General features: G+C 39.2%; 1 protein-coding gene across 13 annotated transcripts in view; it reads left to right on the forward strand.

The window, feature by feature from the left end:
* The window catches only part of LOC129769360 (uncharacterized), a 91809-nt gene that overhangs the window by 53211 nt on the left and 23474 nt on the right, over nt 1–15124 (forward strand). For all 13 annotated transcript variants that reach the window (XM_055771586.1, XM_055771670.1, XM_055771594.1 and 10 more), the window contains 2 exons: nt 13918–14333; nt 14455–14912. In XM_055771586.1, the coding sequence (XP_055627561.1) occupies nt 14291–14333; nt 14455–14912 (501 nt within the window). In that variant the 5' untranslated portion in view covers nt 13918–14290. The remainder of the gene's footprint in view (nt 1–13917; nt 14334–14454; nt 14913–15124) is intronic.

A 15124-nucleotide genomic window follows, 5' to 3' on the forward strand; every position in this document is an offset into this window, starting at 1 on the left:
GAACGATGAAAAAAAAGGACCGGGGAAATTACGCACCTAATCAGAAGAGCTGAAAAGTGACATACAAACATAAAAATGAGAGAAAAAAGGGGCACGGGCAATATATTCATAATCTATTTCCTGCAACCGGTGATGGCTTTGGGCGGTAAAAGATAGCATTTTTCATTTTTGTTGTTATCATCATTTGGAACGGACGTGTATGTGGTTGTCCGTCCCGACATTGTCCAGTGGGAATACCTTGCCCGGTGGGCTAAAGGTATTTTCTGAAAGCATAATAACGTTAATTCGTGTATGTTTGCAGAGACGCGAGACTGCCTCATCCACCGTACCGTTGATGCGGTTTATTTGATTATAAAGGGTGAAAACTGGTGCTCTCCAAATGAGGGTCTGGTAATCATCAGAGTTTGAGATGATTTAATTATCTACGATTTCATGAATATTTTCTGGTTGCTATGCACTCATCGTGCACCACCGGAATGTGAGAACCAAGGTCCAAACGAAATAAAATGAATCTGCTTTTTATAGCTCACATCATCAGTTTTATGCTACTATTACGACTTGATTTGCCTATCTATTTGATCACATCTTTTCTCGGTTTCTTTTTATGTTTTCATGTTAACACGGGAAAATGGGAATTATTGGGTGTTATTATTGGGTGTGTTTCGTTCGGAAAATCTTATCATCACAACCGCAGTAGGGGGCTGTATATTGACTTTGACACCGAATAATCACAATTTTCGTCGCTGGATTTCGGTAAAATTCGACAACGGTTTCAGGGCGCAATGTCGTAATGGCGCATAATTTAGTTCTCGCGTTGTAACTTTTTGCATTAAGGTTGTACGTTAAGTATTGTATTCAACACAATTACTTTTGACTGAATAGCTTTTGAACCCTTTTTATGACAACTTTGATTTTTTTATAATAATAAAATCGAAAAATAATAATTTGTTATTGGTTCATGTGATGGAGATATGTAAATAATTCACATCAAATTTGGAATAAATCGGTTCATTAGAACTTGAGAGTGTACGCCAGTTTGAAAAATTTTTTCTCGAGAAATAATGGAATTTTCAGAATAGATTCTTGAATGTCTAAACATCAGAAATATAAAGAGAAAAAAATGAAAAAATATGAAAAAAGAAAAAAAAAGTTGAAACAAGGTATAACGCCATTAAACGAGTGAATCTGTAATTTCAATTTCCACCGTACGCTTTGTTTACACGACTCTTAAAACCAATACGTCTTATACAACGTTATATACTTTTCTTTTAATTTAAAAATTTGAAAACCTTTAAGGCAAAATTGACGCAACTCAAGCAACGCGGAGGTAAATCAAAAACTAGGTCAAGGAAATTAAAACATTATATATTCCAAACTCCGTGAAGTCGATAAGCTCTCATTAAAAACACAGCCAACCACCGGCTCCAAAAAAATGTAAGTTAACAACCCGTGAAATTTCGGATCAAATTCATACAACAATGGGAGCCCATTCCAAGGTGGATGATAATGGTAAAAAACGTCTCGTGATTGGAACCGTAGCAGCAGATAAATACACTTATTGCGGGTGCTTTGAAAACTCCGCACTGTTGTGTCTCGTTTTTTTCACTGTCATTGGAACAGTCATTCCGGCTATTAAATATGCGTCTAGCTTTGGTAAGTTTAGGAAGAGGAAATGGAGCCACGTTCTGTGCCGCACCGGACGCTTTCCCGTTCCGGTCGGTGGAATGACGGCGGCAGAAAAGAAATTGTACGGAGTCAATACCATTTCTGGTGTCGAACTTTTACTCATTTACAAGTTTAATGGGAAAAGTTAACTTTCTGACAGCTAAGCAAGACGAGGCTGAAAAATACACAGAATCACAAAGACACCAAGCAGAATGAAAGAAAGTGATTGTCTTGCCATTCGCTCGATGACGACAAATGGAGGCAAACTGATAGCTTGTTATTCAGACTCGGGTGTATTGCAGAAAATAAACTTTCTTCCTTTTCGACTATTGGCGATTGTTGTCATCTCAGCCAAAATAATGCTCCCTTTCATGAGGAGAAAGATGTCCAGCAGTACGAGACTGCTGGAATTGCCACTGCTTATGCGGATAAAGAGGATTTTCACCATCCAAACAAACAAAGCGCTTAACTGCCTCCAAACGCCTTTCGATACAAACGAAACCGAGAAATGTAGCAAATAATGAGGCAAGGCTGATCCTTCTTGATTTCGCGCCTATTTTGTTATGAGGGCTCGAGCCGGGCCTGGATAGAGTTCTACGATAGATAGTCAGATAGTTATGAATGGCAGTTTCTTGTTCGCATTGTAATTTTTAAGATTTAAGAAGTCCAGAGAAATGGTATCGCCTAATTTGCAAACATTTCTCGTTTCGGAAACAGAACCTGAAAAGTTGAAAAGAACTACTAATGGGTGGATTCGAACTGCTTCCCATTTTCTATTCTCGTGGACATTTGAAGTAACCAATCATCATTGCAGTTATGTTGTCATATAAACGAACATTATTTGCAAATTTGTTTTACGACTTCTCCTCGGTTACCCAAGACCGTACTAAAAAAATGATCACCAAAAATTATTTTAGGTCAGATATTTTTGAAACTCTTAGGGAATAAATAAACATATATAAGCTATGTTTTTGCAAAGTTGGTTTCAACCTCCTCTCCTAGACTAAATGCCCGCACCTTGGACTTAACACAACTCATCAAACCCTGCGTACAACTTGCTTTACTTTCACACACTTTCTTTACTTTCTTACATGCTTTCATTCACTCTGTCACGGCCCGAACAAGATCAAAAGAAAACATAATTTAATTTCAGTTTATCTAAAGCTAAACAAAAAATACAAAACACTTAACACTAAAAACGATTCACAAAAGTACACTATACACATATCACTACAAAAAATCCTGGCCGCACCGAAAAAAGACGGTATTCGCATTCTAAACACAAATATTTATGCGCACTTACCTTACCTGCAATGATCATGAATCATACATAATTGAACTATACAGAATAATTACCTTTGAGGACACAATCATGACTATTACAAATAATAACAAACGAATGTCAAATGCTACGAATGTATGGAAACGGATTGCTATACAAAGAGAAATTGTTTATGGCGAATATTCCAGGCGCAACCCAAACAATAATAACGCTATTGAATAGTGGAGCCGATCTGGCGTGGAGGTAACATCCATATTTCTCACGCTCAAGATCACGAGTTCAATTCTCACTCCCGACATTCTTCCAAACTGGAAGGTAAAAAGTGACGAACCAGCCAGAAGCGTTGAAAGTCACTATAATACAGAAAAAAAAATAACGCTATTGAAATGACTATGGGAACAATCTTATACATAGGATACCAAATGTTCAGAACAGTTCAGTTGCGAATAAACCTTACATCAGTATAGATCAGCTTTGTCTGCATTCGATCACTTCTTCTCATTATCATAGGGTAGCCAGCCTACTCTCAACTCTACTACTCTGCTCAGAAATTATCTGGGCGGAGACGCACTCTTTCTTCAAATCCTGCTCGTTTTTGAAGGCCTTCCATGTTTTTCGGAGCTTGACCTTCATAATCGCTCAGATTTTTTCTGTTGGACGAAGTTCTGGCTAGTTTGGCGGATTTGCCTCCTTCGGCACAAAAACAACCACTTCGGCTTCGTACCGCTCCATTACCGGTTTCGCTCAATGGAACGATGCCAAATCCGGCCAAAACAGAATATCACTTTCGTGGGACCGGAAGAAGGGCAACATGCGCTTCTGGGGCCATTCTTCTTTATATATTTGGCCGTTGATGGTGCCAGTCGTTATGTACGGCTTGCTGAATTTGCCGCACCCACAGATTGCCTGCCACACCAAATACTTCTTGGCAAATTTGTTGATCTTCTTCTTCCGGAACATCCAGGCGGGTCAATCGAAAAATTCCAGGCCGAAAACCTGCTTGGCATCCGCTTTAATGTACGTCTCGTCGTCCATTACGATGAATTTCGACTGCATTAGCCACTCGCGGTACAGCTTCCTGGCGCGCGATTTTGGCACCTTATACTGTTTATCGGTTCTGTTAGGCACCTTCCTTACCTGAAAAACATGAAGTCCAGCCTGCTTCATTGTCTGCTGGACGAACCAGCTGAAAGAATTGACCTTCTTAGCCAATCGAAAGCCAATGTATCGAAAAGTTTGGATTACGCTTGATCCTCCTTGCCTTCACGAGGTCGATCGTCTTCGTTTTTCTGCAGCTGGTTCTCCTTGCAGGTGCAGTCTCCTTGAACGATTTTACAATACGGGATACGGTCGATTACCCAACTGTTTCGCGATCCACCTGTGGGACTGGCCTTTATTTTTAACGACTGCGCTCATGGTTTTTTGTCGAAGCACTTCTTGCTTGGAATCCATCTCGGTAACCACTTGACAGATTGGGACGAAATGTTGCACATGTAAACAATACACTTTAAACTAGTTTTACCCAAAATTTCATCAATTTTTGCCCATGCAATAAATTTAGTATAAAAAGTTATACACAAATGAAAGTTTTGCAATTCGAGTACAATCTTCAGAAGTAAATATTATTTTATTTTTATTATGATAATGACATAGCCTGCTGCAATGTTTTTCGAGCGCGAACAGAGGTCAAGAGGAATAAATAAGAAACAGACGATTCTATTTAGCGTATCTCCAAACATTTTGTTGAAACATAGGAGTTTCGTCTAATCGTAAAAAAAGGTGAACATCGATGATGCTACGCTGGATTCGATTCCTCTGGTCTGTTCTACTACTTGTTCTCGGAAATTATTGCATTTCGCAGAATGGCCTCTCTATCCGGCTGGTGTTACATTTCCATTACTGAAGTATCACGTAACGTTTCAGAGAGGCAGTGAATGAAGAAAAATAATACCACAGATAAATGAGAATTTGCTCTCCTTCCCCATCACACAATATTCCTGTTCACTTCCATCTTAACTTCGCGTAACGTAGCAGTATCCCATACTAGCAGATCTTTCATTCGATGTAAGACCAATGCAAGTGCTGCCACTCGAAAGATGCGTGACTAAACTTTGGAAGTGAACCGACTTTTCTACTTCAGACCACTCGCCTCATTCCTCATTTTCATCTCTACCCTAGATGACCGCGTTCCAACGTGTGCGCTCATCCTCGATAAAGTATGTGCGTGTGTCATCGCTATTCAATAAATAAGCGTTTTCATTAAATTGCCTTTTTATTGAGTCGTTTCTCACATTTTTCTGTTACAAACTTCACGGAATGGCAGCCGAAGTCGAATGTGCAACTTCTGGAATTTTATGTCTCTAACATACGCACCATATGTGTAAGTGAGAGCGGTCATGCTCGTACTAGATAAGTGCGATAATATTATCCGACTAGGTGGTGTGAATTTTGCACAGCTTCACTCGCCGTCATCAGCGTCGCATTCCATTGCAGCTTTGTGATTGTTTTCCATGGGACGTCACTCACCTACTCCACGACGGAGAGAGAGGGGGATCCTTGTTATTGTTATCGTAGCAGTGTCATTTCCAGCTTCGAGAAGACGAAGCTTTAGCGGTGAAATAGCTGTAATCAGAGAGCGTGTTGATTGCCTGCACCGCACCACTCACTCCCTCCCCCCTCCCACGCTTCACTCAAATGCGGGGATTGAGGAAATGACACCAGATTAAGGTAGAGCAAGAAAAGCTTTTTAGATTTTCTTCTACGCTGCAAAATGAGCAATAGAAACGTTTATCATTTCGGATTTGGTAATGTATATGGGACGGGACAGGATTATGAGACAGCACGATTGTGAGGGAACGAACGTCGGCCAATCACAGAGCCTACTTGACGACGGTAAAATTATTTTTATGAGCTAACGTGATTTCGCATGCTTGCTACGATGAGAGGGAAAGTGAGCACACGTTTGTCAGGGGGAATATTCTCACAAGAAATGTCCATTTTGCGACAATGAATGGAACAAAAAATTGAGACATGTTTCTTTCGAATAAGTGTGTGGCGTATCACAAACATCATATTAAATGAATTCCATGGGCAGTATTGAAAATATTTTACTATCCGGCGAGTGAATGATTAACGATGTAGCACATTTATTGGCACGAATTATCGAATCGTCCTACTGATTCAAACCCTTTTCAGCATTAATGGTGTTGGTGAAACTCGCCCACAGAAGAATATTTCACCTTTCACCAATTTTTCCACATCTCACTTTTATCCTGCTAAAGATCGACACCGACGAAAAGCACGCCTACTGATTTACAATATAGATCAAAAGGGTTTCGGATGCCGGGAAATCGGAAAGCTTATGTAAGTCCATATACTGTTATTGGATTATTTTCTTCGTATCTCCTAACGACGCAACAACGCTGGCAACAGTGACAGGTGCAGCATCATGACCTTCTGTCTGGTCGTACGATGTCAAAGCTTCTCATTCGAGATAGTCCACTGTGGTGGGCGGAAGCAGACAAAAATAATTCATGACATTTTATTACATAATGAGGACACATCCAACATGTTTGTCATGAAAAATCGCCGACCTCCGTTACCTTGCTTCCCCTCCCGGCCCGATGTCTAGTAGTCATCATGCTTCTGTTACCGGGGAACATAGAGAGGAAGATTACAAACGATATGGATCCTTTATACAATTTCCGAAAAAAAACAAGGTTTCTCTACGATCTCATGCTGGTGTTATGATGCTCTGATATCACGAATTGAAAAAATAAGACTCCACATACAGTCAAAACAATGGCCTCAAACACAAACGCGCACAAAAAGGAGGCCTTTTGTTTCTATTTGGTGATGCTGTCTCCTTTTCCACGTTCAGCTCAATATTATGTGTTAAAAATAACTCATACAGAATGATGCTAGGCGAGAACAATAACAATGCTCAATGGGCTTGTCAATTCTTTGGGATCTGGAGGATACTGCGAATTCCAAAACTCAATGGTTCGAGTGGTTACGCCCACAGGATGTCTCTAAGGAAGATACGGAGCGAAGCGTGCGTGATTTCGTGTCAAACCCAAAACAACCAGATATTCCTCCGAAAAATGGAAGCAATGTGACGTACCATCCATAAGTGTTGAAAGTCACTAATAATACAGAAAGAAATGATTCACGAAAAAAAAAAGTTTTGAAGTAATGATGTCCAATAGAAGCAAGACATGTGTGTTTTAACCCAAATGATTTTCAACGTAACTCGTAAATATATATTTTTATCATAATGATGTACAGGTCGGACTCGATTATATACAGTTTGTAAAAAAATGTTTTTTTTATATTTCAAATATGACTTATTACAAGAAGAAATGTAACCTTTCAGCGTTAAGATGAAAAAAAAAAATAGTGATTTTTGAAGTTGTTGCTTTATTTTTCACCATGAATTGTTTATATCGGTATTTCAGCCAAACTAAGAAAAATAGAAGTTGGGTGTCAACGAACAAATTTTAGAGCAGTTAGAGCGCTTCAATATAATTAATAGAAACAATCTAGTTTAATGCAATTTTTGGGGACAAAGTTCATAATAACACATTAAAAATTATCAACTTTAAAGTTTTCATTTAATTGATAGAAACAATCTAGTTTAATACAATAACATTTCAAGGACTAAATTAATAATAACACATTAAAAATTATCAACTTTTAAGTTTTTCACTTCCAAAATGTTATTAAAATCCACTAATTTCGATGTTTCACTGTACTAAAATGTTTTATCTTTTAAATGAAAGCAACAGAATCGTCTTCCGTAACGTACTTTTTAATGTAGAGCAAGTTTGAGGCAACAGAGTCCGAAACAGAAAAAAAAGTTCTGTAACTCGTTGAAATTCGAACATATGCGTAGCAGAATTTTTTCATCAAATATGATCGTCTATCACCTTCTGAGAGAATCTGGATAAATTTTTTTTTTCATATGAGAAAGGTGTTTTCTGACTTCAAGGGGATGCATCAAAAATCAAATTCCTATTTTATATTCAAAAAATTAAAAATACAACAAAAAATTATAGGAGGTTGTGTCCAAGATACGACCGCATTGTTGACGTAGAACTACACTGTTTTTTTCTATAAGTCGCCATATATTGGTGGGTTGAAACTACTAGGAATATAAACACTTCTCACCATTTTGCGCTATTCTCAAAAGAAACGCTTATGTTAATATTACTGGCCTCGAAAAAAGTTGCATTACTTTCTCATGCTCGAGGGAAGCGCAGCTGTCACTCTTAGTAGAGGAGGTTTTGCTACTGGCAAGCGAAACCTAATCACATACAAAATTCCAGAACGACATTTACTTTCTTGGTGACTTAAACAAGCGAAATAAACTCTTTTTTATTGATAACAACCTCGAAAACATTATCACTGATTCATTATGATCAATATTAGCGCAAATGCAATCCTAGTTGAAGGCAGTTTTGCAATTGGCACGCGAACCCAAATAACTTATAACATTGCAGTGAGACATTCAAGATGCTTGGTATTCCCCAAATAATTTTTTGGCGCTCAACCTTACCGCCTGCTTCGCCATAACGTCAGTTTAATGCATTGATGCATTCTCAAAGGCACCAACGAAGCCCTTATGATGACGGAAAACAAACAATGTTAACAGCTTGGAAAAAGACTGAGTTATACCACACAGCTTGTTCTCTGCTGTAACACCCATCGATGCGAATTCGCTGATCAGTTTGTCAAGAGCGACCGCCTTCACCACCAGCGGGGGAAGCTTGATTTTGGTTGCTGCCTGGGTAACGGTGTTTACATTTTCGACCGATGCGCCGAAGTCGCCTACTTCGTTGCTGTTCGATGCGGTGTCACACTCGCGAAGGCTCGGTTCAGTGCGAGCGTTTTTCACTGTACCAACATCGCGTGCATCATTAGATGACGCTTGCCTCGAAATTTTATTGCCCCTGGCAATGCGTTCGTGTTTTGCAGGGCTCGAGCCTGCCTTCCTCTTCTTCTTGCTCATCACACACTACGTGAAGCGTCCAATTTATGACGCGGAAAGAAAAACACACGATACGCATAACGCGAAAAACGAACAGAAAAACCAAACGACGATATCCAAGTGGATTACCACTGGTGGGGTCCAATCTTAGATCGAAGCGCAGTGAAAGCAAAGTGAACTGGATTGCTCAACAGTCCGATGCCGAATGAAAGTTTGCCTCAGCGAGATCCACTGTTTATACTCTAGGCAAGTGTTCCCCTTCATCGTTCTTCTTTTTCTTCGTTCACAGAGACTTTAAATCCTACGATTTCCCCTTCGCTGCTCGTCGATAAGTTGCTCGTTATTGACAGATCTGTTCGGGAAAGCACACAAATGGACAGAACAAATGTATGGGAAAATGGAAACGCTTAAAGTTTTCATGAATTTCAACCATCTACAAAGCAGGGGAATCTAATGTATAGCATATTAAACAAATCTTACGGAATTTCCGATTCGTTTAGTATATAAATCGCCAAAATCCGTTCGCGAAAAAAATAGTTATTAACGTTAACTTTATTTCATAAAAACGTGACCTGTTTTCTGATTTGGCACCCTTAATGAAAGACGTAGTTCTACGTCAAAAACGAATAAAACAAGACAAACATATTAACCCTATCAGGACCATAAGATGTCCAAGAGTAAATATGCCAATACAACACAATACTTTAGCTATTGTGGGTGTAAGAGAATATCACCAGAAAAACATAGCAAGGTGTATAGGTTTCCTAATGCGCTCCCGTGGTCGAGTGGTTAGCGTCCCACACTATCCTGTCTGGGGTTCGGTTTTGATTCCCGTTTTGGCCGGGGATTTTTCGTCAAAAGTTTTTTTCCGACTTGCACTGTGGTCACGCGTATTCTAGAGCTTGCCACTCCAGAGTACATTCAAGGCGTGTTATTCAGCATAGAAATCTCAACCATGTACTACTAATAAAAATGACGCAAGTAATGCTACCTTAAGAAGGCAAAAGATCCAGTGGAACGTGAGTGCCATCCAAGAAGAAGATAGGTTTCCTATAATTTCATGGGAAATAATTCTCCTATGAAAGTAAATAAATGACGAGTTTGGTTTATTATATCGGTATTTTATTTATTGTTTTGTAATACAAAAACATAATAAAAATTATCAGAAAAGTAAAATAAATAGATAGTTATGGTATTCTACAAAAAAATCGTTTACTTGTGAAGCACAAGTGGACATTGCACATAATATTAATTATGTCGTCATTTGTTAAGTCAGACCGGATCATGTTGGACAGTTCTTTTTTTTTTGTTCAGAAACACATTTGCTGCCATACGTTTTATTTTGACATTCAGTAAAAAATATCGATAATTAAACAATCGATAACAAAACATACAATTCATCACTTAGCACAAGCACATCACATACATTTCATCACTTAGCGTTTACTTAACTCTACAGCTAGCTGACTGTGGGAACTGCTTACAACAACATTATTCCTCGCCGGTCGGGTGTAGCATTCTATCGCCTGTGTTGCAGCGCATTTTGGGGTGTTGGGTAACGTGGCCTAGAAGTGCAAGTCGTCAATTGGTGGCGACTGCACGTCAGCTGACTCAATAACTTAATTTAAAAAAAATTAAAAAATATTGTTTTCAAATATTTCGAGAATGGTTGCATTTAGAAGAAGATTGATCAAGAACTTTTTTCTTTTAAATCACATCAGGATTCATAATTTGTGACTAAAAATGATTGTTAACATACAAAAATTCGAAGTTTCGAAAATCCATAAAAACTCGAAACCACAAAGTTCGTCGAAAATAGTTTTACCATCTAGGACTCATTTTATAAATGTTCTACATAACTTCTCTTTTATATGAAAAAAATTAAAAAATAAAATAATGCGTATTTTAGATATTGCAAATTCACTCTTTGACGGCCATGAGTGCCGTACTGCACTCAACAATTATTCCGCTGGGGCCATAAGTGCAGCACTGCACACGCGTAATCTTCCAAAGTGTCAAACGTGTGCGCTACAGGACACGTTTTGAGTTAAAACTAATGCGTTTTTCGTTTTCTGGCATCAATACATAGAAAGACAGTTAGATCTCATAGTTTGGCCTCACTGCTTGTATTATTCTACCAATAACAATTTATCACTGCCCGAAATGCTCCGAAAAGTTTTTATGTCTGGACGTTTTCAATAGAAGACATTTTACAAGTTTTAAACAATGTTATAAATAATGTAATTTCGAAAAAATTAATTGTTTTATACTGATTTTTATCGATTTTTTACTCATTTACCTTGAGTTGGGGCCGCGTGTGCAGTACTACACACGAGTTGTTTTTACCATTATATGGCAGGTGAGGATGAAATGTTATGCTAGATGGGTTCCTGGCACCATCTAGTATAAGAATCAATCTTTGGACCCTCCAGGTTTTTACGAACTTTTGGACCAAAACACCATGGCCGTCAAAGTGTTAAAGTTTTTTTTCGTAAATTAAAAAACATTTTTTTTTCTCAGAGTATATTTTTTTCACATTTTAACATCAATACTCTATAAGTGTTTCTAATACACTATTCCGGAAAGACTGATAGTTTTTGAGATGTAAATTATCAAATATTTCTCTTACTAAAATCTGTACTCCCTTTTCAAAAGTTACACTTGAGTAAAAAATTTCCCAATAACTGTGGAAAACTCTTATTTCCTCTAACCCAAACGGAATACAAACCTTCATTCAAATCAAAAATACTCATGTTTGTCATACGTCGATTTCATTTGGAATTGCTCTATGGTAACGTAATTATTTGCATTCAATATGGAGCGTTTATGGAAGAAACAAAACAATGTCGAAAATACTCACGATTTCATGATGTTTCGAGCCAAAATGATCAATGTTTGTTCATTAATATATGAAATAGTATTGTAACTTATTCCCTTTATTTAGGTGGTATAAAGGTCTAAAGAGCAGTCGTATTATTAAATCCCGAAAGCAGTAGTATTTTTGCACGCTGCCAAACTCATAATCAGTTTTTATTTGATACTAGCTGACCCTGCGATCTTCGTCCCGCCCGAAATTATCTGTTCGATATGAATACTTTCGAACATTCACTTTTTTTACCGAGCGAACGATCGTGGGTTCTGTCGCAGAACTCTCCATTGATTAATCTTTACAATTTCCATTTGGCTCTTCACAATTTCTATTCATATAGATAATTTTTCTATTTATATAGAGAAACCTTAGTTTTTCACATGGATGTGGTAGACAATTGAATATAAACACAAATATCGACGCCACGATGTGAAAAGTAGTTATGGCAGCGCATGCTATGTTGCTGGTACAGTCCACCGTTACTCTTACCTGTATTTGTAGGACATTGGGCGCATATGTTCCGAACTTAAATTTTGAGTCACATTGGAGCACTGTTAGTAAAAATCGTGCAAAATTTTCCTAATCTATAATCATGTTAAACTTTTCATATGGCCTTTTAGGTCACAACAAACTAATTTTTAAAGGGGAAGGTGCAGGAAGTTTTCGGAAAGCATAGAAAGGAAACGATTTGAATTTTGAAGAAACACACATTGTACATTTACGGTGATTTGTTCACATGTGACTCAGGTGATTTGTTCACATGCTTAAAGTATCTCAACCACAAATATTTGAACAAGATGCATTCCGATGTTTACAAACATAATGTCACTTACAAAGCAATATATCGACATAAATTGACTGTTCGTAAACATTTGACAAACCATCAGCGAAATAATAACTTTTCCAATCCAGTTACCAATCCACACGAGGCGCCATTAGAATGAACTACAAAAAAAGTCCTTTTCGCTGAACGCACATTGAATCGTCTACGTCATTATCTCAAACAATCGATACTGCTAGAATTCCAATCAATTGATCATGTTTAACGTTTCGATTCCATTTTACTTTTTCGGTTTCAATCAATTCTCTTTCCATCCGCAAAGGACCAGGGATACGAAATAAGAGCCCACTTTCTATTATGTCAGCTATCCATTTCTGGACATCGACCCGCCGCCAGCAGCGCCCGAGAATGGCATAATCAAAGCCACCTTGTTGTTCGACGGTGTCCTTTTTCCAGATGCTATCAGATTTCTCTTTTACCTCCCAATTATCCGTCCCATGTTACGTCCCATCGCAACCGGCCGCCAACATATGTTCGCTCTAAATGGTCCCCGAAGGCAGACGACTCCAATGTTCATGAACTACGAACCAACCAACCGAACCTTCTACCTATCTCTTGTGATACTTTTAGAAGGCGATGGGCTCCCACTTTGAATAGAATATCAATTCTCAAGTGCTCTCCTCTCGTTGTGCCGTCTTATTCCACGCTTTCCACCCCTCTGCTCGGGCTTCTTTTCTTTCTTTTATTTTTGCTAACTAATTTGATAGCGTTTTATCCTCCTCTGCCGGCCCTTGAACGGTTCTGGAAGCGGATCGAAGCAGCGTCGAGATTTAAACATCTTCGTTAAGAGCCACCATCCCCATCCCCGTATGCGCCACAAGCGATATAATTCTTCTTTATTCCTTAAGTTATTACGCGCGCTTGGTAGACAATAGCAAATTCATGTTGGCAATGGCATAAGCTATTCGATTCCAAAGAAAAACGACAGGAGTTCTCGACAACTGGGGGCAAATAATTGCTTATAGGTAGGTGTCCTTCCTTTCAATGTTTGGATTCTCCGCTCTGTAAAACTGCGTTCCTGTATTTACCGATATTTCACTTGAGGTTACTAACAATCTCAACGAAACTTGTCACGTTCTTTCCAGCACTGTGATGATTGAAGACGAAGTCAAATTGATTTATATCTAATTTCGTTGGCTTTCCGCTTTCGCAACTCAACGTCTCAATGCTGTTGTCACAGAGATGAAGTCTATAGCTAGACAGAAAATAGCAAGAAATACGGCCGTAGAACATCCTCCCTCTGATCCATGTTTTTTGTCTCTTTATTGCAGTCGTCATCTGCTGACATTGGTGTAACAGAAAAAGAGAGAGTAGGAACGAACCGACCACCCCCAGACGGGTGGGCCGCTTGGATAAGGACGAATTTCAATCTAATCAAGCCGCAAGGTAACTGAGGAACGCACGGATGCGGTGGTTCTGGCAAGGAGCGAAACGTGCCAGAAAGAAACAATTTTTCCAATTTCTCTTGTTGGCAACTAGATGGAATTTGGTTAAGTAAAGGGAGGAAAATTCCTATTTATACTCGTCAAACCAACAGCGTCGAAGTAGAAGAGACTTAAGCACTGCCACACTGCGATAACAGATAACACCGAAGTGGAACGCCCAAACGGAGTCACGCGGGCGAACCGGTGAGGCCCAAAAGACATGAGTCTCCAAGGATTGCTGTTAGGAATCAACGTTATCGCAGGTAGGTACTTGCCGATTCTTCCCTAACAACGTTTATTTTCCATTGCCTATATTTCGCTTCATAAGCTCGTTATAAATCGTAATTCAATTAGATCATTTCCCTTCCAATTTCATTTTCACAGCTGGAGCATCGTTACTATTCGGATTACTATTGACAATCTATGCACCTGTCGGAGCGTTGAGCAGTGGAGAACATCAGCTCATAACTAATCCACAGCCAGATGGGGAGAACCTTCCGCCATTCCAGTCCGTGACGGAAGCCACACCAAACCTAGCCGCGAACATCATTAATCTCGAACGGGATGGGGGAGTTAGTTTCATCCCCCGGAAGGATTTCCGTCTTCAGCGAGCGGTTCCTCCTGAATATGCTGGACCATCGGCAATGCCCCATTGCGAATCGTTTACGATGGGCAACCCCGATCAAAAAATGTTGTACAGCCCGGGAGCTCCGGGAAACTATCCAAACAATAGTGATTGCGTCGTGGTTCTCGAGGCCCCGCTGGGATCTCTAGTGAGACTTGACTTTCGAGATCATTTCCATGTTGAATCGTCAGACGACTGCAAATACGACTATCTCGAGGTGAGTAGCCTTCCCCCAATCGACAGATCGCATTCTCAGCGGCCAAAATTTCATGTTCACAAACAAATTTTATTCACCCTGGCCTTGATCTTTCGCAACAACTGTATCGCTCGCGATGTTGACGGACATGTGTGCGCGTGGGTTTTTTATGTGACGAGTACAGTTGTACCACAGTCAGAAAATGTGAAAATCATCATCATTCTGTATCTGTC

The sequence above is a fragment of the Toxorhynchites rutilus genome, chromosome 1 (genome assembly GCF_029784135.1).
Source record: "Toxorhynchites rutilus septentrionalis strain SRP chromosome 1, ASM2978413v1, whole genome shotgun sequence".
In the NCBI taxonomy this organism is placed as follows: domain Eukaryota; kingdom Metazoa; phylum Arthropoda; class Insecta; order Diptera; family Culicidae; genus Toxorhynchites; species Toxorhynchites rutilus.